The following is a 24440-nucleotide window of genomic DNA, read 5'->3' on the forward strand; positions in this document are numbered from 1 at the left end:
AGTACAAGCAGTGGTAACTACAGATGCTTGCCTGACTGGGTGGGGAGTTCACCATCTCCACCACACAGCTCAGGGTCTCTGGTCTCACTCAGTAGCCAAGAACCACATCAACCTGCTAGAGCTTCTGGCAGTATTCCGAGCGCTTCGGGCGTTCGAGCCCCATCTACTAAACTTGTCGGTGCAGATCCGGACGGACAGCACGACAGCCATGTTCTATCTGAACAAACAAGGAGGGACTCTTTCGCCAAATCTGTCCAAGCTTGCCCAGAAAATCTGGATATGGGCACTCAGACGGAACATCTTCCTATCAGCACAACATGTTCCAGGGGAGCTCAATTCCCTAGCGGATGCCCTAAGCAGAGACTCGCTTCCAGAAGAACACGAATGGGTCCTTCACAGAGAGATCGTAGAAGATCTCTTCTCTCAGTGGGGTTTCCCCACTATAGACCTATTCGCCACAAGCGAAAACAAACAATGCCCAGGATTTGCATCCAGGTTCCCCCAGCCAGACTCCCAAGGGAACGCCCTGTGGATGAACTGGTCAGGGATGTTTGCGTACGCTTTTCCACCAACCCCTCTCATCAGAAAGGTGGTGTACAAGATGAACAAGGAATCGATGACGCTCATCCTAGTTGCTCCCATGTGGGCGAGACAACCATGGTTTCCACACCTACGCAGGATGGCGCTGTGCGAGCCCATCAAACTCCCAGCCTGGTACAACCTACTGTCCCAGCAACAAGGTCTAACAGTGCACCAGGAACCCAACTCAATGAACCTAGCAGCATGGCTCCTGAGGTCATAGAGTTTGGGCATCTCAATTTACCACAGAGGTGTATGGACATCCTAAAAGAATCCAGGAAACCAAACACAAGGCACTGTTACTTTGACAAGTGGAAGAGATTCGTTATTTGGTGCCAGAATAAACAAATCAACCCAGTTGATTGCACTCCTTCCAACGTGGTAACATACATGCTCCACCTGCTGGACGCAGGTTTGGTTTTTAACTCTCTGAAAGTACACCTGGCAGCCCTCTCGGCTTACACCACATCCCATAACAAAGTATCGTGGTGGAAAGTACCAGTAGTTAAAGCCTTCATGGAAGGAGTAAAGAGACTTCACCCTCCTATTTCGAACCCACCGCCAGGATGGGACCTCAATGTGGTGCTAGCTAAGCTCATGGGCCCCCCTTTCGAACCCATGCATAAAAGTAGTCTCAAACACCTGACTTATAAAACGGCCTTCTTAGTAGCCATTACCTCCATAAGAAGGGTCAGTGAAATTCAGGCTCTGTCAGTGCAAGATCCTTTCTTTATTATCCACAAAGACAAACTGGTTTTACGCACACACCCTAGGTTCTCACCTAAAGTCATATCTAAATTCCATGTAAACCAGTCCATCGAGCTTCCGGCTTTCTTCCAGAACCCGCAAAGCTCGGCTGAGGTGAAACTACACACCCTTGATGTGCGTAGGGCGGTCCTCTACTATGTAAATAAGACCAGACCGCTAAGAAAAACAGATCAACTGTTTGTCTCCGTAGCTACAGGCAGAGAGGGGGATCACGTCTCAAAAGGCGCGATCTCGAAGTGGATTATCAACTGTATACAGCTGTGTTACTCTCTTTCTGAAAAAACTCTGCCTTTTACGCCAAGGGCCCATTCTACTAGAGGCATTGGTGCCACTCTGGCTTTCATTGCAAATGTCCCCTCGACACCATTTGCAAAGCAGCTACTTGGAGCTCTATTCACACTTTTACTCAGCATTACTGCATTGACACTCATTCCAAGACAGATACACAAGTGGGACAAGCGGTTCTAAGACACCTGTTTGCTCATGACCCTTCTCACATCCCACCTCCTTCTTCGGGTACTGCTCGCTAATCTATGCACAGCATGTGATCTAAGCAGATTCCACAAGCCTCAGAAGGGATACATTACTCACCGTAATCGTATTTCTGATGCTTGTATCTGCTTAGATTCACATGCGACCCACCCTTCCTCCCCTCCGAGAGAAGGCGCATGATTGCTTGTAGTCTTACCTTTCTGTCTATCTGCTTGGATTATCTGTACTCACGCTACTCCTCATGCTTCCTCATGTCAGAAAAAATACAATCTGAGGATCCCAGACGCGTGAGGGATCTTGGGTACAGTGGACGTCACACTAGGGATAGTATTACTGGCACGCCTGTGTCGACGCCCATTTTCGAGTTTCGAAAAACAAACTGTAATACTCCGCAGCTTCCACTAGATGTCGGCCTATGCACAGCATGTGAATCTAAGCAGATACAAGCATCAGAAATACGATTACGGTGAGTAATTATCCCATATTAAGCTAATTTATTGGTAATTCATAGTCCACCAGTCTCTATTTGGCGCAGAGACACTTGTGTATAGGCGCGTTACAAATGCCATATCATATCAGAGGGTCATCCAAAAGGTACTATACAGGACCACTTTACAGAGACTTTATTTTCTGTACAATACGTGGGTGAGGGGTTTGTGCGTGTAAGATTGACAGCGGACTCCAGGCAGAGGGGTGGGGGGAAGTAGAGGTAGTGGGTAGTGTGGGAGGAGTGAATGGCGTTCACAAGTGTGGCAGTATTTAACTTTAAGGAAAAATCTTTTTTAATTGTATGGTTGTGGTCAGGCCTGAATCGGACCCCAAATTACACATCACCTGGGTTTTCTCCCAAAATGATTTGACAAGATTACTGCGCCTGTTCAAATGGGAAAACCGCTCTACCATTGTTTGTTCTCCCCTTCCCCTCCTACAGTCACATGCTCTCCCGGACCCCTTCCTAAATCCTCTCATTTCGTCCACTCCATCTTCAACTTCCATATCCCTCCATCCTCTCACCTTCCATCTGCTACTCTCCCCATCTTCCATCAGTCCTTCATCCACTAATCTCCATCTTCTATCCACTCTTCCCCTCCCCCATAAGGAAAACTGCATTCGCAACAGCATGCAAACTATACACTACAAACCACAGTTCAGAAAGTGACTGAAAGGTGAATCCCAATGAATCCTGCCCCAAGAATAAAAGGCATGTACCATCATCTATTCAACATATATGCATTAATTGAGTTGTTAAAAGTACAAACCCAGAGCAAAGGAAAAAGAAAAGTACTGAGCTTCCCATATGCTTTGCCCTTCTACTCCCAGTCAACTACCGTCCACTCCCCCTTACCACTACTTCCACTCCGCATACTGGGAAGAAGGGAGGATGGTTCCTTCTGTTCCCTGCGGGGGGCTGAGCAATGAGCACCTTGCCCACTCCCCCAAACCTGCCTCCTGACCTCCAGCACACCCCAATAATCCTCCCTGGGCCGTGTGGTATTTCCCAGCATGCCATGGAGGAGAGACTAGGGGACAGCATATTTTTGTGAACGTTAGACCCGCTACCTCCAGAAAACTGCAGCATGGAACTGGACATTTTTTGGCTTAAAAATGTCATTTTGCAGACCAAAAGTGTATTTTTTGGACGCCTATTTATTTGAGTTGGGGGTGCTAGGGTGCAACAGCCGCAGCAATTGCAAATGCAATCGAGATCCTTAGGGCGACGCACGTTTGGAAACGGCTGCTTCTTTATATGGGGACTATGAATGCTCACCAATATTCTATATGGAGCAGCACTATTCCAGTGAACCAGGAGCGAGGCTTTGTTGGGTAAACGTACACGGCAATCGCTTCTAGGGGCACATCATTTTGAAAGCGTGAGATTACCTGATTTTTCCACGATCACACACTTTGAATAAGTGGTGAAGCCAGGAATTACGCCTGGTCTGAAATGTACTTACTTGACCACATATCTTCCCAGCTCAAATTGCTACAATTATTTGATAATGTTTGGGTTTGAAGACCTAAACATTTTTTTTCTTTTTAGTTGGAGGATAAACCAACGTGACCATATTATACATCATTGTAAAAGCATATTGATGAAAAAGAGATGATGTTGCTTTATTGTCCCCATCCTGAATGGAAGCCTACAAGTCCCAGCATGCTAAGTAATGAGAGCCTACGAAAAAATCTTCTATGTACACAAATTGAAATAAAAATGCACAACCAGGGCATTGTTTCACACTGCTTGCACCATGTTCGGCTCCCCCACTATTTCTAAGCATCTAACAATCACCACTTCAAATAGTTAACTTGTGCAATTGTAAGAAAGAAAGTGCCACAGACAATGGTCACTGCCCTGTCCCCACCAACAACCATTTCCAATTATCAAGGGACTGCTGAGATGGGGGTAATTGCCACCTCACTTAGAGAACGTGTGCTGCCATGTCTATTTGTTCCTTGGGTGAGGTGGTGGATGCTTACAACTATGGGGGGCGCAGGTGTGGGCTGTCCCCAATATGTCTCTGTCATCCATTGAATGAAAGGGCGTGGGGGCGGCAGGGAGGTACAGAAGAAGAGTGAGTGAGTGCCTGCCTGCCTGCCTGCCTGGAGCAGGGCCTAGGCGGAATGCCCACTCCCCTCTGTCCCATGGTTGCAGTAGATGGAAGAGAACTCCGTGCTACTAGGGGTGTTGGATGCCCCGCATCTGCTGAGACCTACCGTGGTTTGCTGACAACCTAGACAGAAACATGATACCAACATTTGTGGGCGTTATTCGGAAAAACATAAAAACCCTGCATATTGTAAATACCTTTTGATCTAAAATCAATCCGCAGCAATCTAATTGTGGCGCATGTTTAAGGGGTGCAAAGGGACATTGTGTAGTTGGGGAGAGGAGAGCGGCGTTAACGGACAATGTTGTGGTCGAGAAATAAATTGTTAATAAAAATATATAAAAAATATACTGCACACTTAGATTTTACAGATTTCGCCAAACCGATACCAAACCTCTGGATACGGCGCAGTGTAAAAGTCTAAAAATGAAAGGCATACTTTCTTATTTGAGTTCTGTTTTCTGGTTACATGCCATTCCCGATTGTAGTCTGCTGCGCGCTGGGCGGAAGCGCGTCTGGTCTGCAATGGTTAATGGCACCAGTGCCCAGACATAATCTGTAGAGGCCAGAGCCTGCTGACCTGTTACCTTGTTTGGTGTTGTAAAGGATGACCTGAGACCTTGTCTGGTTGGCAATAAAAGGAAGTGGTTTTTATTGCAATAGTATAATCATACAACACATTTTGGTAAATGTATTTATCCAAAAACACACAATGACAAACTGTTATCTTTTAGGCACCGGGCCAGTGGCATCTACCTGGCACTTGCCGCCAAACATCTTCCCACGACTTTGTGGGACTTTTTGGGCTCTGGTCGTTGCCCTGTTATTCCTCTCTCCTCCTTTCGGGTGGGTGGGATTGGGAAAGAAAGAAGTCTTGTGCGTGCACAGAATGACGGATGGTGCTCTGTTCGGAGTACCACGGAGAACTGGTTTCCTCACTCCAGTTCTCTCCCTATGTTCTACCGTTCATGCTTGCAGGGGTGTCTGCTTCCAGGGGCTTCCTGCCCCACTGGCTGGCACTGATGGCCATTCACAGCTTGGTGTGGCCTTCCTCCTAACCCTTCCTGTCCTACACTGTATCTGCCCACCTCCCATTTGTTCCTAGGGCCCTGCTGTGTGGTAGGTGTTGGGGCCGGGGACCTGACTGTGGCGGGAGGCGCCCGGCTGTCTACCTATTTCTGCAAGGGCTGCAAAAGCAGCCTTGCAAGAAAGGTGCGTTACCTTGCCCTGGCTCCCCTGATTATTCCCATGTGCCTGCAAGCTCCATCACTGCCCGATTCCGCGGCACTTGGCTAGGAGGGAGGGAACAGAGGAACACGGGCGAGGGCGGGGCAAGGAGTGTGCGGGGACCCATGAAAATTGCCATAGGGCGTGGGGGAAGGGTGGCAGACCTTACCGGGATGCCCTCTGCAATGTCGCTCTTTTGTTAGCGAGTCGACATATGGACCAAGATATGTCTTTACAGCCCTGCACGTTACAATAATGTGTTTCCAGGTGTGCATTTAATCTGTGCCCCTTCTCCCCTTCTCCTTTAGTACCTCTAAACTCTTGCTCCCCGAAAAAGACCCAATCTGAAGCAAATGCACTCATTGAAAGACCTCCAGACTTGGGTGCAGGGGTGTAAGACTAGTAGTATTTATTCTTCTAAATTTAAACTTTTAGACGTCAAAGAAACCCATTTTGAATATATACACTAAAATATTATGCCTATGCTTGCCTGTCCATATCCATAAATGATTAATTTGCCAACTAAAGCAATACTTATGAATATTGAGCTTGAACGTGCCCATCTAGTGAACCTAGCCTGCCACATAAATCCCACCAAAACTGATCCATTTTCTTTTTGCGAATGCCCTATGGCTGCTGGTGCTATAGCCAGACGTCCCATTCACTTTTGTAGCTCGTTGTCGAAATATGCTGTTTGTCATATGGTTAAGTGTACAGACCATTGTATGGTGTAATTGCCTTTTAAAATGAAATACTGATTCAACTATGACCCTTTCTATTACAGGTTAATTTTCCTGATGTTGAGCGGGTGGAATGGCTGAACAAGGTAAGGAATTTGCTGTGTGTGTGTGTGTGTGTGTGTGTGTGTGTGTGTGTGTGTGTGTGTGTGTGTGTGTGTGTGTGTGTGTGTGTGTGTGTGTGTGTGTGTGTGTGTGTGTGTGTGTGTGTGTGTGTGTGTGTGTGTGTGTGTGTGTGTGTGTGTGTGTGTGTGTGTGTGTGTGTGTGTGTGTGTGTGTGTGTGTGTGTGTGTGTGTGTGTGTGTGTGTGTGTGTGTGTGTGTGTGTGTGTGTGTGTGTGTGTGTGTACACACGTGTGTACACATTTACCAAAACGATTGCTTTTGGAATTTTAAAGAATCCTGCTTTGACTATGCCGCAAAGAAGAAAGGTAAACCAGATTAAGCGATACAGAACCGCCTGAAGGTCCTTTTTGCTTTTCCAAGTAGCACTTGGCCAGGAGAGCTCTGCATCAGAAATGATGGCGATCGTTGGACTTCATTTTACTGCTAAAACTTTGCTGGATGTGAAGATCCACCTTCCCATAATGACAGTGCCTGAAGATATTGCCATGGGTGTACCTTTTTATTTTATGATGGTGATCTTTTCAAACATTAGGGGCAGTCGCTATGGACACAGATCATAGCACCCTATGGAGGGCTGCAATATATTCTGACCCTTAGACGACCCTTTAACTCGACTCGGGTCATGGAGGGATGAGACTGGGGTAGATGTGCTCTATCGAATTTAGGGGCTGAAAGGAAGGGGTGTGTTGGACAGGGAGAGGCATTGGGGATTTAATCTCATGTTTTTTGGGTAATTGAGTGACATGCTTCTTAAAATTGAGCCGAGCGACCGGCAAAGAGTCCATGAGAAGGGGATGCAACGCTCAATTTATTTGAGTGCCCATTATTTCTGAGGCAACAACCTTTTAAATGCATGTCTTGGAACCTGAATGGATTGGGTGATGCAATTAAGCACTGGGTGATATTTAGGTTTATCAAACACAAACCTGACTTCGTCCTACTTCAGGAAATCATGAATTGCTCCTCTTTGGGGGTGGGCAGACTCATGCTCCAAAGATTTCCATTTGGGTTCCATGAAGGGATCTCGTGGGTTTGCAATCCTTCTTAAGAAATCCATCCCCTGAGCGAAGTTCATGGTTATAGACACTGGAGATAGATACCTGCAAGTGACGGGGCAGCTAGGAACTGAGCAGGTCACCCTGGTAAAAGTGTACACACAGCCGCCTGGTCTCACTGGAGCTTATGGTTTATGTAAACAATAGGATGTTGAGAACAATGGAATGCTTCTATCTGATCTACATCTGGGCACGATTGTAGCAATCCACACAAAGGGTAAACTACTGGACTGTTGCATCTCCTAAGGACCCATCTTGCTCCTGCGTATTGAAACCATGATACAGGGCTGTTACTACCCTTGTCCTTCTGGGCCAATATGGTATTATGCCTGGTCGGTCTACAGGACTGAATTTGATGGAGACTACGGGAGCAATTGCACTGTCCAGTGCTCTTCCCAAATCCACTGACATTACTGCTCTCCTTAAACTCCTAAAAGGCATTATTCCCTATTGAGTGGCATGTTGTTTATTTACTAGAAAGATTGGCTTCAGATCCAATCTTTTCGAGTTGGTCACAACTGCTGTACCCTAAATCTGTGACTAGTGTGAGGGTTACTTCGAAAATGTACTACCAATTTTTTGTTTTTTTAAATTTAGGGTGCCCCCATTGCCACCCTTCCCCTATATTACTGCCCTTACCCCAAACCCCTCCCCACCCCCTTTTTGCCTCTTAACCCCCAACTGATGACTGCTGAGGCATGAAAGCGTGCTAGGAGGAGAACATCGTTGGACTGTTTGAGCTCACAGCAGCTGGGCCCCAGAGTAGCGCCCTGCCACCCCTCAAGTTTTGTTTGCACATCTACCTGGAGACTGGGGCTCCAGGGGGCCTGCACCTGGGCTACTCGTGCCTAACTTTGGAGTGCCATACTGATGGCAACGCCCTCCCACTGAGGGCTAACATTGAAAATGGGGGAGAGTTAGATCCAGGCTGGCTCTGCACTACTGTTACCAGGATTCCCTGCTGCTATTGAATAGAAGTTTGTGAGAGGAGGAGCAGCAGAGCCAGGAGCATTGTTGGAGCAAGCCCCCCCCCCCCCCCCCGGATGGAGAGAACACGCAGCCAAATCCACATGGTGAGAGTGGGTCTCAGGCTACTGCACCCTACAGCTATGCTCTTTTTTCGCTTCATCTTTTGGAAAAAAAAAACTTGAAAAAATTACGAAAATCGAAAATGCAGTAAGCGGGACTGAAGGAAGCGCTCCTAAAGTATAGATTTGCCATTCTGCATCGTCCGTTCCATATTATCCGTTCCGCGGCATCATTGCAGCATTGCAACTGCACCACGTGGAAAGCCACTCCAAGATGGCCGGCTTTCATCAGTTGTACAAAGCTGGTGCTTCAACTTCCTAAAGAAGTTGCCAGCCAGCCACTGGATTGGCCACACAGTGAATGAGGGCCGGCTTACGCCTGCCGGTTCCTCATTGGTGCATAAATTGCACTAAGGCCCATGAACCAAGGCCACCTCCTGTCTAAGCCTATCCACCGCCTTCCAAGCCGACAGCCATGAACCCTGGTTAAAGTGGCCCGCACCTCCTGAGGCCCCCGCACAACATGGACCATTACAGGTACTCTTTCAGGCCCCTGTACATATTTGAAAACAGTACTTTGCTCCACGTGCGACATGGGCTAATGCCTGAGTGTGATTTACGTGAGTGCCTGTGCCTAATCTACAAACACTTACTCCCCCAGCTGGCCCATACACGTTTGTGGCCACCGTCAAAGAAAATCTAAAGTGATTTCATTGTGATGCTGACTCCTGCTATTGCCCCCATTACAAATATGCAACGTCTCACAATTGAATATACTGTTTTCCTAACCTAATTACCTCGCCTGAGGTTAAATGCACTGCTCTCTCTAGATATATCCGCAATTGCACTAAAGGCACCACTCGCCCATATGTTATAAGTGCAGTAGCTATGGCTTTTCATTTGAATGCTTCACTGTCCATTATTTGGTGACTTCACCCCTGCGGTAATAGCTTTCTGCCTTATGATCCTTGGAATACTTAACCTTTTACACTCTCGATATAGCATCAATCATGTATAGAGAGTAGTAAGACACTGCAGCAGATACTCCACTGTATCCACATACCCTTAAGTCACTGCAGAGTCTGACTGTTAAACTGGACTATTTTGGGCATTCTTAGCTAAGTCGAATCTGCCCACCCCTATGTTCACTCTGTTAAATTGAAATTGCCTACCCTGTAAAGTATAGCTACGCCGCTTAGTCAAGTTGTATTTGCCTACTTTGCTGAACTCTCTGGCAATTTGTTTTTGCTCATTTTGTGCAATCCTAGCTAAAGTCGATTTTGGCTATTGTTATATTTATCCTGCTAAAGTGAAACTGCCTATCCTGTGTACGCTTAGTCAAGTTGAACTTGCCTACTTTGGTGAACTTTCTGCCAGTTTGCTTTTGCTCATTTTGTGCACTCCTAGCTAAAGTCAAATTTGCCCATCTTATGAACACCGTGCCAAACTGAATCTGCCTATCCTGACTAATCTTACGGACTTTGCATATGTTGAGAACGTAGAAAAATCAAATCTCCCTATCTGATAACATCTGGCAAAGCTTATATTACCTAATTTGCAAGTGTTTATTTAAAGTGGTTTCCCTGCCCAAGTGCCTCTATGTGCTAGATGACTCTTCTCTATATTGTAACAGGAAAGATGCTAATCCTAGCATCACTGATGTGCACTCTGATGGCGACCAGCCACACTAACCCTAGAAGTCAAGTACACACCGATCACCCTAGGCCGCCTACCTTAACAAACACAGTAACTAACACTGTTACCATGAGCCAACCTCTACACAACAGTGCCTGGCCGACCGAAACCCATGCCTCTCTACCCTGTTCCACAACTAATAGAAATGCTAGACTCCGCGCCAGATTATCCAAAATACACGAACCCCTGAGAAGATCCCTTCCGACTACCAACCTTAAATCTAACTTCAAGTCCAGTCTGACACCTTGTCATGCTAAGCAATCTCCGCCACTACCCACCCCGGTTACGAATGTCCCTCAAAATAATAATCATAAGCAAAAGTCATGCGTTAATAATCCTGACACATCTACTCCAGTTAATGCTGATACAGAGACACCCCCTCTCAAAGGAGCACTCATTAATGCCAGAGCGCTCGTCGCCCACGCTCCTGATATTGCTGACCTAATCATAGAAAGTAATTTGGATTTCCTGGCGATCACAGAAACATGGCTCGACAGTGCAGCATGACCCTCACTCATGTTAGCTATCCCTGATGGCTATACCATAGCTAGACAAGACCGCGATAGTGCCCGAGGAGGTGGCATTGCCATCATCTCCACGCCTATGACTAGCCCCTGCCCATCTGTCTCAATCTTGCGAAGCTCTCTCTGTGAAACTCCAGTTAAACAACTCACAAACACTCGCCATTCATTTAATATATAGACCGCCTGGTCCACTTGGTACCTTTGAGGAGGAACTCCACAATATACTCACTAACAACCTCAAACCTTCCTCGCAAATACTCTTACTAGGGGATTTCAACCTAGGCTTTATGGACCAAACGGACAAATATGCCACAGACATATCCAAAACAATTAAGGCTTTAGGTCTATCCCAAAAAGTTAATAAACCCACCCACCAAAAAGGGAGAATATTTGACTGGATAGTGGACTACAACTGTACTGCTACTATCTTATCTATCCTGCCACTCTCCTGGACAGACCACTCATTCGTGTCCTTCCACTTATTTACTACTAGATCCGCCCCAACGGCTCAACAGGTAGCGCCACTATGCTTAACTAGAAATACATTTTCTATAAAATAATATCAAATAATATTGCTGTAGAGAAAATTATTCCCGCTATCCTTCCCACTCTTAACTCATTATCTGAAAATCTTGTTCCCAGTATCTTAGTCGAAGAATTTAACAATATTATGCTCACCACACTGGATAGAATTGCCCCGTTCAAACTTAGATCTAGCAAACCAAAGGCCCATTTAAACAAATGGTTCACGCCACAACTCAAAGACCTTCGCACCCTAAAAAGAAAAAGTGAAACCAATTGGAGAGACTGCCCCACTAGTGAGAACAAAACTAAACTAACCTCACTTTCCTCTCATTATAAGAAGGAAATCTTTTTGGCAAAACATAACTCCTATAGTGAGCGTATTGCTAACTCCAATTCTAGTATGAAAGAACTCTTTTCCATACTCAAAGAACTTGAGTGCCCAATAGCTACACCTGACATCTGTACTAAAGATAAATCCTGGTGTACAGACATCCAACATGCACTGTCCAATAAAATTGTTATGCTCCAAAATAAAATTCAGCAGAAAAAAGAAGTGTTGAACCTACAGCATTCGCCCAACACGCCTATACCTAATGTTGCACCACCGGCTCACAATAACCTCTTCAATTTTTCCAATATGTCCACACTGGAGGTAGAAAAAATGATCTTGTCATTAAAGCCTTCCAATTGCAAAGGTGACATCTGCCCAGCACAGTTAATTAAAGATGCTGCCAGAGATTTCTCCCCATTTATTACCAAACTTATCAACGCCTCCTTTGCCACAGGCACTATTCCTGCCAACCTTAAACAGTCCTAGGTGCTCCCTCTCCTGAAGAAACAGACCCTAGATCTTCTCATCCTGACCAACTACCGCCCTATTACCACGGTCCCTTTTTTACTTAAAATACTGGATAAAGCTGCCTACAACCAAATTCAAAAACACATTGAACAGTACAAACTCCTTGGTAACATGAACAGTACAAACTCCTTGGTAACAGACAATCTGGCTTCCGCCCGCTACACGGAACAGAAACAGCCTGAATTGACTTAAAGATCCAAATAGATGAGTTGAGAGACAAAGGGCAGTCGGTACTTCTGCTCCTTCTTGATCTCTCAGCCGCATTTGATCTGGTCGACCATAAAGTCCTCTGCAGAAACCTTGATTCTGCTGCTCACTTCTCCCAGGAAGCTATCAACTGGATTAAATCTTTCTTGAGCGAGAGAACTATGAGAGTCTTCTCTCCCTCGGCAGCATCAGACCTCACCCCCATCCTGTGCGGTGTCCCTCAAGGCTCTTGCGTCTCTCCAACTCTATACAATATCTTCACCAAACCCTGGTTTGATGATCTAGACCTTCTTGGTGTTACCTACACTAATTACGCAGATGATACCCAGATTCTCTTCCCGCTTTCCGGGGATCACAACGAGGACATGGGGATGGTGAACAAAGTATACCTTATCATCCAAGCATGGGTGGCCACTCGTGGCCTATGCTTAAACAATGATAAGGCAGAGTTGATAATTTTCGGTTCGCAGGCTAACATCAAAAAATTAGGTCACGAATTTTTCTCATTCAACATTGATGGCAACTCTGTCAAAGTATCCAAGGAGGTAAAAACCCTTGGCTTCTACTTGGACTCCATTGTCATTTGATAAACAGATCAAGTCCCTGACATCCACCACAGCCTACATGTGCAAGCTACTCAGAGCTGGCAAACCCTTCCTCTATGACGACAGCTGCCTGATCCTGGCTAGAGCTCTTCTACTCTCCAGAATTGATTACTGCAATGCTCTTTCCAGTGATGCTAAAAAAAGACTATCCATAAACTCCAAACCCTACAAAATAACGCTTTAAGAGCAGCCTTAGGCATAAACAAAAGAGCCCACATTTCCCCTATCAGAGGCCATCATAAATGGTTATCCACGACCAACAAAATACAACTGAAGACACTGTCATTGACCCACAAAGCCCTCAATAACGCTGCCCCTAGCTAACTTACAGCTAAGTTTCAGAGAAAAACCGTCCACAGACTAACCAGAGCCAGCAATGCTAATTGTCTGACCATACCTAAACACAAGCTTACCACTATTGATGGCAATAGCTTCCCTGTAAAGGCTGCTAAATGCTGGAACTCTCTGCCTCAAGATTTGAGAGCTGACCAACCCTACCTACACTTCAGAAAAAAGGTGATAAAACACATCATCGCCACAGACCCTTAGCCTCTGACCTGATAGATCATGCCTGTTGTCTCTATTCACCTGTGTGCCTTAGTAATTCACGGATGCCCTGACTAAGCATGGCGCATTTCTGCACACTGCTCATGTTCAGTCTTGTAACCACAAAGGCTACATTATCTCTCTATATATCTGCACATTCTGTATACTCTTTACTTATGTAACCTTTGTGTATATTTTTGTATATTCATTGTATATTTGTAACTATGTAAGCTTCGTATCTTCATACTGCTGCGCCCTCTGACCTATGGGTCTGGTGAGCATAATAAATGAATAAACAAACAAACAGAAGCAAAACCCAGGAGAAGGGAGTCATTCTCCTGTGCTTAGTTGTTAAGATAGTAGTAGAGTCAGTTAGGGTTAGTCTGGACGGTGGAAAGATTCTTTTAAGACATTCACTAACAATTTGTTTGTTAGGTAGGGAACACCTATAGGAGTAGGGGGAGATGGGTATTATCTTTTTTCTTTAACAAACAGACTTGAAATGCCTTAGAAGAGTCTGTGTCCTTCTGACCCGCCACAGAGAATATAGGAAAATAGGACTGGCAAGGCAGGAGAAAGGTGAAAACTGAATGATGAGATGAAATGGCGCTGGAAAGCTGCAATGAGAGGGAAAACAAGTTCGAGAGGGTGTTCTGTTGGGATCCCCATTAATCTGGAAAAATACACTTCAAAAGAAAAGGAAAAAGCATGGAAAACATTCATGATTACCACAAAAATATTATAAAATAGCATCAAAAAAATGGAAAGATGCAATATATTAGTCATTTGGTAAAGAAAATGCAGTATTCAATGGAATGGGGTGGGGGGGAATGGGAAATACTGGTATTGATTTGGCACCATCGTTGCTCATTCCATTAAGCTGTGCCAATGAGTGCGGAGGAGGATTTACTGCTACCCCGTTTAGGGCTCTCTTGTGTTTTTAGTTGTTTTAAATAAAGCAACAGCTGATGAAGGTGCCCAGGTGCCCCATGTCAACCTGACTCTGCTTCCAGTACTAGAGTTTTTATTTCGCACATGAGTGCATTCTGCGAGTTGTCAATTGAACCAAGTGGGCTGAACATCTGAGTTCTAAAGTCAGTGGAGCAGTGTAGAAGTGCTGTCTCTGTGATCAGAAGTCACCCCGCCCCCTCCTTTCTCCAGCGCCTCATCCTTGATGAAATGAAGGAGGCAGTGTTGATGGGAGAGATGGGGCGAAAGAAGGAGAAAACAAAGTTACCCTCACAAGTGGCCCGTTGCGCCGGCGCAGACTAGCCCCCCCTTTGAAAACCGAATTGCTTTAATTTGCGATGCGTCATCCTGTGTGTTGCCTCGGAGCCAGTAATTGCGAGCAGGGCGCTGCGCACCATGCAGCTGAATGCCGAGTTTCCTGTTCTGTTGATGCAAACACTCCAAAGGGTTTAGGCAAATGCACCTTCAATTATGCAATGGCGAAAAATGCATTCAAACAAGAGGCCGGTTGATCCAGTTCAGCCAGATTGTAAATCGTGACCAAGCATGCAGCCGAGTTTCTGCCGACACCCTGCCCCTCCCCCAAGTGATTACCTTCGGGCTTGGGCTTCCCTCTATGCTTGTAAGGCACTTGTACGACATGTGGACTGTTTACTTTGCAGGACATGAAATAAACTAGCTTGATCTCTGTTTTGTCCATCTTAAAATTAAGAATGCATGCTGATTCTGGTTATATGGGTTCCCACCGGTCTCTCTGCCACGATGGTCACCATCACAGAGTTCTGGCTTTTTAGCAAAGCACACTTTGGTCATGTAAGTTTGTAATTGAACTTTTTTAATCTTAAGTATGTGTCCGAAATGTTAAGCGTGTCGAGGGCTGCTGGTTAAGTCCAGAGTGTCTTTAAGTTTCCCTAGCATGCTTCAGCTGGCAGCTTTGTGGCTGCTTAAACGCTTACAAAAATCAAAGCCCATTGGGGTGTGTTTCATGAGTTAAGCACATTCGGAAAATATTGCATCAGCATAAGAGCAATATTTATATTAGGGGGTGGTGGGACAGGTGGTATCTGAATGCAATTGCGCAGTGCCACTTCAAGCTCTAGTGCCCTTTTGTTGGCTTGGGCAGTGGCCACCATTACAGTATCGTTCCCTCCCCATGTTCACCATTTCTCCGTTCATGGTTTTGGTGCCAGCAGAAGGGATCGGGTCTAGAGGATGGGCTGAATTGAAGACGAAGTGGTAATGACAGGGGAGCACGTTGCGACTCATTCTCACAGCCCCCCAAAGCCTTAGTAAGCCTCCTATGTGGTGCAGTTGAGATTGATTTACTGTGCCTTGCGAGAATATAGTGCAATCAAGGTATTTGACTCCCAAGTCTGATCAATTTCATGCCGGGTGCACCAGTGTGCCGGGAATTGCCTAAGTGATATGCTCGTTATATAATGAGCCTGGCCTAGCTGAACATTTCATGTGTGTTGTGGCAGAACTTCTGTTCTCTGCAACTTTTAACTGTAAATTAAGTTTTACAGATGTGAGGCTTTTGCAAGAACAGCCCTGTTGTGTGCATGAAATTTCTCTGGTGGAAATTCCAGTTGACGAATTCCAGATGTCTTCTGCTGGATTCCATTGTGGGATTTGGGTTTTGTAGCATTGGATCAGAAAGGTAGTGGAAAAGACCAGGGAAACGTGGGTAACTGGAAGTAACATTTGAAGCCAATAGGCAATTTTGAACAGCAATAACCACTTGCAGAAAGAAAGCAACTGGAATTAGCTACAAAGCTGTTAAGTAGATGTTCAGAAACCCACGCACAAGCATCTATAGCCACTAGAAGCAATCTGTGACCAGCCAACTGGAATATCCTCCAGGGTTCGAATTGGCTGCCGCTATAGTTCTACAGAGTGTTGTAAAATGTCTCCTCATTTCTTCCTTGCAGATCTTAGCTCAGGCCTGGCCGTATTTCGGAACATATGTGGAGAAAATGTTGCAAGAGAAGGTTGTGCCAATTATTCGAGCATCAAACATTCATCTGAGTGCATTCACTTTCACCAAAATCGATTTAGGAAGGAATGTAAGTAGAGCCACTTCATGTTTCTGTTATTTTTGGCGTCTTGCGAGGTTGTCCTCTATAATAGCATTGTGATTGAAAATGTTAACTATGATCAAATCTCCCTTTTTTTTTAATTTGAATTCTTTAACCCAAACAATGCTTTGGGAGATGTTCCAGGTCCGTCACTGCTTTTCTGAGGAACTTCTAACAGCGAGTGAGGCCCTCTTTGCAGAGCGCCATGGTGTGACGTAGTACCTTTTTGTATTAAATTTGACGTTATGACCTAAAATGTACTGTTTATAGAACCTGCTTTCGGTTTTAATTCATATAACTGTTCCAGATTTTTCAAGTATCATTTTATCTTCCTGGGCATTTGTGGGAGATAAGTTACTTTTCACACCACCAGAATATCTGGCTGTATCCATAGTAAGATTCCTTATTTGGATGTCTGTTTTTGAATTTTGGATGTTTTCAGATGATGCAAAGAAAAGACCATTGGTCTCATTACAAGTCTGGCGGTAACCTGCCAGTGATACTGGCGGGTTGCCGCCGGAATCGTAACACCATTTCCGACACCTGAGATCCCAGTAAAATCAGGAAGTCCCGGTGGCCCAAGATATCAGGCTGCATTAAGTGTAAGTCCCCATTCCCATAGAGTCCCATATACTCCATGGGAATGGGGACATGGAAGCACCGGCACTGTTGCCGCCGGTGCTTCTGTGAAAACTCTGCGGGCCGGTGCTGCTTGGCAGGTCAGACCTGCAGGACAGAGTTGTACTGTGGCGGTCCAGAAAGGGTGCCGGTATGGTGGGACCGCCACCCTTATATTGAGGCCCCATGTCCCTACATCACTATAGACAGTCAACACTACCAGTACAGAGCCTTTCCATTCGGTTTGAATGCAGCCCCCGGGATGTTCACAAGGGTACACTCGGTTGTGGCTGCACATCTGACTCTGGAAGATCCACATTTATCCCCACTGGCAAGATATGTTGATCAGGGCTTCCTCTCTGGAGGAAAATATAAACAATATGTCATTCGTGTGCAACACCTTCGATTGATCTGGGGTTTCCTCTTTTGTACCAGCCCAGAAGATTCTGTTCATTTGGGCGGTTCAGGGCACCTCCATAGGAATGCTTTCCCTCTACCGAGAGGATTACGGCCTTGAAACAAAACAATCCACCACTTTGGCATATGCACTCGAACATCTGGTGGTTCTCGATATCTTCCCCCTGCCGACAGGATTGCAGCCTTGAAACAAAACAGTCCACCACTTCGAGAGACACACAGACACACACCACCCCCCCCCCCCCTGGTGGTTCCAGAGCCTTCTGGGACTAATGGCCTTGTGCATTCTAATTGTTCCTCTGGCAAGACTTAGATTGAGTCTTTTTACGGGCAACAGCAAGTCAGTGTTCTAACTGAACAAGCAATGAGGAACAAAATCTCCCTCCTTGTTCCTACTACCCTGCAAGCTTTGGGAGTGGTGTCTCTCCGGAACCACGTTCACACTGTTGCACCTGACATAGGTGGAGAAGAATCTGGAAGCTGACTCCTTGAGCAGACCCTTTCATGCCACTCACAAATAGGAGCTCAACAGGTCAGTGATCATAAAAATGTGTTTTTCAGAAATAGGGCCTTCCCTTGGTAAACTTGTTTGCGATGGAGAGCAACCATCTGTGTCGGGAGTACACCTCTTGTCAGGGGTTGGGCATCCACTCCCTGGAAGAGGATTTCAACCTGGATTGGTCAATGAAGTTTCTCTACACATTCCCTCCCCTTTCTCTATTTTGCCAGACTTGACGCACCTTCTTGGAGGCTTGCAATTGCAGCCTACTCCTAGTGGCTACTTACTGGCCTTGTCAGACATGGTTTTCTGACCTTCTGCTGCTCTCGGCAGGAGTTTTTTTTATCTTCTCCATATGACTTGAGATATCCTACAGCAGGGAGGTGTAGTTCTTCACCCTTGCCTACTATTGCTGAGCTTGAAAGCTTGGGTCCTGAAGAACTAGTTGCACCAATTTTGGAATCTTTAACAAAAACATCCTGGTCATGCGAGGAAGGATTACCAATATAAAAGCAAATGGCTAATGTTCTGTTACTGGCCCTTATGAAGGTCATAAACAATTTTCCAGATAATCTTTAAATGGGTTGGTCCTTTAGGACTTATTTAGCAGACAGGGGCATTCAGGTCCAATCCTGCAAACACTATTTGCCTGCCATAGCTGCATACGTTGGAATCCGTACATATAATCGATAAAAAAGAAAAAAAAAAACAATGGGAAATTTGACCGAATTTCAGCCAGCCATACGAAAATTACCAAGCCTCCCATTCGTTTGTATTACAGTGAACAAGGGCAGCGGGGGCTGCAGCGGTGGCACTCCCAGCCCTTGTCCACTGTAATGTGAGCAGGGATTGCGGGGTGTCACCCATTCCAGTCTCAAAGTAAAAAAAAAAGAAAAAGCAAAGCGGACCCTGCAGCGCCGGTTCCCATTCATGCAAGTGAAGGGAACCGGCGTCAGAGGGATGCTGGTAATGGTGGCACACAAGGCGTGCTGCCCATAGTTAAGTAAGGGGGTGGGGGGCGAGGGGGTAGTCCGAGATGTTCGGTGGAGAGAAAACAGTTATTTTCGGTAACATAACTTTCATTTTTTTCTCTTTGAACTTTTCAGATTCATCTATATCTCTGTAATCCGCATACGTTAGTTGATTCCTCTTTAAATAATGAAATTAAGTTACATTTCGCAGGGCTTCATGTTCACCTCCCTTTCAGTGGCCGTTCTCCTTCATAGGACCTTAATGTGGTTCTAGCTGCTATTATGCGTAGGGCCCCCTGAACATCGACATTCTTGTGACCAGGACCTTCTCACATGGTCCTGGTCAATTGCCTTTTTAGTGCCCATTACTTCATTGAGAAGGGCAAATGAGCTTCAAGCTCTTTCAACAGAAGACCCTTCTATTTTCTTCCATAGAGACAAGGTCGTCAACACCTGCCACAAAGTGCTTTGGAGAACCCCATCAAAAGTAGTTTTGAGATCTATGAAAATGGCATATAATCTCAACCGCTTCAAGGTGACATAAGTCTGGACGATGAGTTGCAATCTGAAGCACTGATCGATCATGCTTCTCCTCTTGCAAAATCCCACCTGCAAGAAGTCAATAATATCATTGGTGTCTGCCCATATCTGCAAGTACTTAGAGATGACCTTAGCAAAAAAAACCTGCACTGTCCAGTAGAGAGTTGGGCCTGTACTTTCCTGGTTCATCCCTTCCGCCTTTTTTTATAGATGGTACCAATTACAGCGTTTCCTTCAGGAATGGAGGACGGTTTTTGGGCGGCTAAGCACATTGAACAACCGCCATTAGCTAGGACCGCATACCACTATTTCATCCTTATACAGATCTATTGGAACGAGTTCTCGGCCGGGGGCCTCCTCTTACCCCCTCACCTGTTGCAACAGGATCGCGTCCTCTACATCCCCCAGCGTGATTTCAAAACTGGGGACGCTAACAATCCCTCTAGCCCTTTGGCCGCCCGGGGCAGGTTCGTTTCTGTTGGATGCGAAATCAGCAGGTCGTCACCGTAGAGCTGCATAAAGTGGGTCCTCCAAACAATTGGAGCAATGATGCAAGTTAACCAGTTCCCACCTTTCATTCCGTTATCGCTTATCAATTTCCGGAAGCACTGTGTGTCTCCTCTGTCCGCATCTTGTTGGAGGGCAGCTGATCTTGACCTAACGAAAGCCTCCTTTTTATTTTGATAAGTGATTTAAAAGCGCCCCTTTTTCCACACGCTAATGCTGGGTTGACATTGGGTGCTGCTCTCAAACTTTCCATAAGCTCAGATTTTACTATCTTACATTCTAAATCGAACCATTCTTACCTTTTTATGGTGTTTCTCTTTATGCAACTCCTAGTGCATGTTAAAAGTAGACAAACAAGTTTCGTTACCTTATTCAGCAAGGACTACATTGTCTCAGGACAAATCTTCCAGATTATCTATACGGATCCCATAGAGTTGCTTGAATGACAGAGTAACACCCATTTGATAATGCGTCTTGCAATGCCTGCGACATCAATTGCCAATGGCATTATACTACCGGATACTGGGCTTTTCGATACAGTAGGATTTTTACGGGTCACCTTAATGGGTCTATGGTCGCCTCCAGAGCGTGAAAGCACTTCACAATCAATTCCCATTCTTTGGCCAGCACCAAAACAGTCTATTCTGAATGAAAAATTATTTCCAAAATAAGTGTTCATTGGCTGGTTGGTCACTTGGTAGATGGCCATTGCATGCTCTCAATTCGAGGTTTGTTAAAAATCCCTGCAGCCTCAATTGCTTCGGGGTGGGTCCTCTTGGGGACATTGGACACCAGGGTCGATATATCCCAAGCCTCATCTTGGTCGTCCCAGAGTCCTATGAGATCTTGCATGGGTTCGTATTGGACATTTAAATCAACTGCAAATAGAATGTGTTGTGTAATTTGTCATTTCGGTGCCCCCATCTGTTAGCAGATCTCGAAAGACCTTTAGCGTTTTTGAATTATTCTCATGGTGGTTATAAATGTTGAAGCGCTTGAGATCATGCGATTTGTTAAATCAATTCTTTAATTGCTGCAGGTCCAATGAGCCTGGCTTGCATTCTTTCCCCTCCCTGTTTAGTGCTACATTTATCCAAATTGAAAGACCTCCGAGGCGTCTGCCATTTGCTCTTTCAGACGCTGTTAAGGAGTAGACCTCAAACTCCTGGAACACCAGTTCCTCCAATAGCCAGGTTTCCTGTAGAAAAATCGTGTCAAATCCCCGGATAAAATCACACCAACTTGGGTACTCCAGATGTTTCTACACCACTGCTATGTTCCATGTCAGCATCTTGATGATACCTTGGTGGCTATGGTTTGTCAAAGCGAATGTTCATTAGCGGATACCAGAAATGTGCGAATTGGGGAACGTCCATTGGCCATTTCTGACTGTGAAAAAAAGCATGTGCCATTTTGGCCAATGGAAGCGTTCAAATGGAGTCGACGATGAGTGTCAGTCACTTCCAGGCAGTTCGGGGTCTAGTGGTTCAACACTATACTGTTCACCCCCAGCCCCCAATCGTTTACCTTCACCAACTGCAGCAGGCCAACCTTGACTGTCTCCAAGTTGCTTACCTGGAAACCTGGCGTAATGAGCAGGGCACAATGTGCTGCATCCTTTAGTGTATCAGGTTTCCGGGAAAGCGGCATAGAGGCCCGATCGGTTCCAGACCCTCCTTCAAAAATGCTTTATTACAAAAGTCAGCACTGGGGTTTTGTCAGTTTTCATCATTATCCCTTAATTGCCGGATAGGACAATTCCCTCCTTAAACCTCCTCTGCCCAGAAGTTTGGATGCATTTTCCTTTCTTCACCCATTTAAGATTTAAGAGAGGACAAATTGTTCAAGAGACTCTGCTTTCATTTACTAGCTCCTTTGTCCCAAAACCCAACAGTGTGCCTAGCAGCAGCTGGTGAGATCCTAACGTTGTGTACAGATGTCTTGCCTCAGAGTACTCCGGTTATGAGTCTCAAAATGGGAGTCCATTTTACTCTTATTATTCGACATTACACTGGAACTCATACTTGTGCTCGACTGACCACCCTTCATGTATATTCCAAAGCACTAATTGATGGTAAATATGTTAACATCAGTGACAGATTGAGGGGTTGACCACATTATCCAAAATCCCAGAATCCATTTGTGTTCTCTGCAGGATGAAGGGATCACCATGTCCATTTTGATTTCATCCAACATTGCTCCTACAAAAGAGCTGGTTCAACCAAAATCTCACCTACTTTCCTCCAAAACAGTAATATAAATTTCAAGTTGCAAGCTACAAGCCAACCATAAAATGTCAACCGCCACCTCAACTCTATATATGCACACAGCACACCAATTCTTAGTCGTCAATAGTCATACTCCTACGTCCCGTCCCCTTTCCTCCATACTTATGGGACATCCCTCCGTCCTGTGGGACGGGACCGGAGCGCTTTGTAAAAGCATCCAAAAAGGTAAAAAAAAAAAAAGAAAATAGTCCTTCCTCTCTTTCTACGCAGGGCCTGGCACGCGACTGTAAACCCGGCCATCTCGGCTCCACATCGCCCATCAGTCCTTTACTCCGCTTGTTCGGGGCTGGACGTGCTTGCATCCTCAGAAGATCTTCTTCCCTTTTTTTCCTCCTCTCGGGCTTTCGCTAGCGATCGTTTACTTGTCGATGTCGTTCAAACTAGACTTTCCAGATTGGTCATCGTGTCACCGACGCTTGGCGAGGGCGGATCCCCATCCTCTTTGTCTAGAGTGTTTGGGCCCGGATCACCGTTGGGACTCCTGTTTTTATTGCGACTCCCTTTCATTCCGGGCGCTTCAACGTCGGTTGGAGCGGTGGGAAGAGGTGTTTCGACGTACTCCTCCTTCGCATTTTCAAGCGTTTATCGATGAAAAGAAGAAACGCGTAGTAAGTTCTTTACTTTTCAGAGCACCCCAGCCGGGAGATACCTTTCCGGGTTCTTCCCGAGCCAGAAGGAGCGTTGATCGCTCTGTCACCGGGAATTGCCCCGAGGTGCCTTTGGGGCCTAATAATTGTACCAGAGTTTTCTCCGAGGGTCTCCGTAAGGGGCCTGTGGATACCGGAGCACGCTCCAAGGCCCCTCCTGTGGGGGCTGCCTGTAGACCCTGTTCTACTGAGTCGTGGGGTACCGGAGCTCGCACTGAGGCCTTGTTATCGGCTTCCCTCAAAAGTACGGGGGTGCGCCCCGAGGCCTCGGCCTCGGCTGGGCTTGGTGTTACCGAACGGATGTTCGAGGCCCGCGCTAGTAAGGCTGTTACCGGACCTGGGTCCGAGGTCCCTCGTGCAGAGGCTAAAGCGACCAACATTTCTGAGAGTCCTGCCCAGGCCTTATCGGTGAAAGTTGTTCCTCACCGTTCCTGCTCTTGTAGCGACGCCAGAACTGTTGAGGGGGCAAGGAGTGAAAGTTCCTCCCTTACTGGCAGTGCCGAGGTCCTTCCTGTGGAGGCTAGTTTGGCCACTGGTATGTCGCAGAAACATTCCAGGCCACATAGTACCTTATGAGGTTCCTTATGTAAAGGATCAAATTAAGACCCTTGACCCACCGACGGGGACCTCTGCCTCACTTCCACACATGCCGCAGTTCCCCTCAGGTGATGGCAAAATGGCGGCCGTTCCTGCCACGACCACGGCGGCCATTTTGGGCGCTCACCCTACAACAACGCCATCGGCCTCAGGTGTAGGAGGTGGTTCCGCGGGTGAACATAAAATTCCTTGTGCGCATCAGTTTCGTCCAGTTTACGATTGGAACGCCCAGATGCCCCTTACGCACAATGTCTCGTTGCCTGTGGGTTCGGCACCTTTGATTTTTGTGGATACTTCGGGTGATGGGCCTGTGTGGCAACCCTCCCCTCTGCATCCCTGGAATTATCCTCATGAGAGGCCTTCTCCGGCAGTTCCGAAACCGTCTCCGGATGATGCCTTTTTGGGCAAATTTCAGACGCTCATGCGTACCAACCCCATGAGAGAGTATTTCAAGGGTCTTTTTAAGGAGATATGCCTGCCTGCACCTCCGGCTCCACCCGTTCACCAGTGGTTCCGCCGGTGCCGCCCTTGCCTACAGTGCCCCCACCGACCCTTCCGCCCTTGCCCCATTGTCCCCTGTGGACAAGACGATGCCTGACAGGGTTCAGCAGGATCCTGACCTGTCGGATGATGCGCAGGGCGAGCAGGACAGCGAAGACCAGGCCCGCTCTATTAGAGCTTTTCACGACCGGGTACTGGACATGATGTGCCTGTTGGATGTTCCAGTG

At 46.3% G+C, this 24440-nt stretch overlaps 1 protein-coding gene across 1 annotated transcript in view; it reads left to right on the plus strand.

Annotated features, from left to right (window-relative positions):
- The window catches only part of ESYT3 (extended synaptotagmin 3), a 392268-nt gene that overhangs the window by 164255 nt on the left and 203573 nt on the right, over positions 1–24440 (plus strand). The window contains exons 2-3 of the mRNA XM_069616612.1: positions 6460–6501; positions 16482–16616. Of these exons, the coding sequence (XP_069472713.1) occupies positions 6460–6501; positions 16482–16616 (177 nt within the window). The remainder of the gene's footprint in view (positions 1–6459; positions 6502–16481; positions 16617–24440) is intronic.

Source organism: Ambystoma mexicanum, chromosome 9 (genome assembly GCF_040938575.1).
Source record: "Ambystoma mexicanum isolate Mex_15411 chromosome 9, UKY_AmexF1_1, whole genome shotgun sequence".
Lineage (NCBI taxonomy): Eukaryota > Metazoa > Chordata > Amphibia > Caudata > Ambystomatidae > Ambystoma > Ambystoma mexicanum.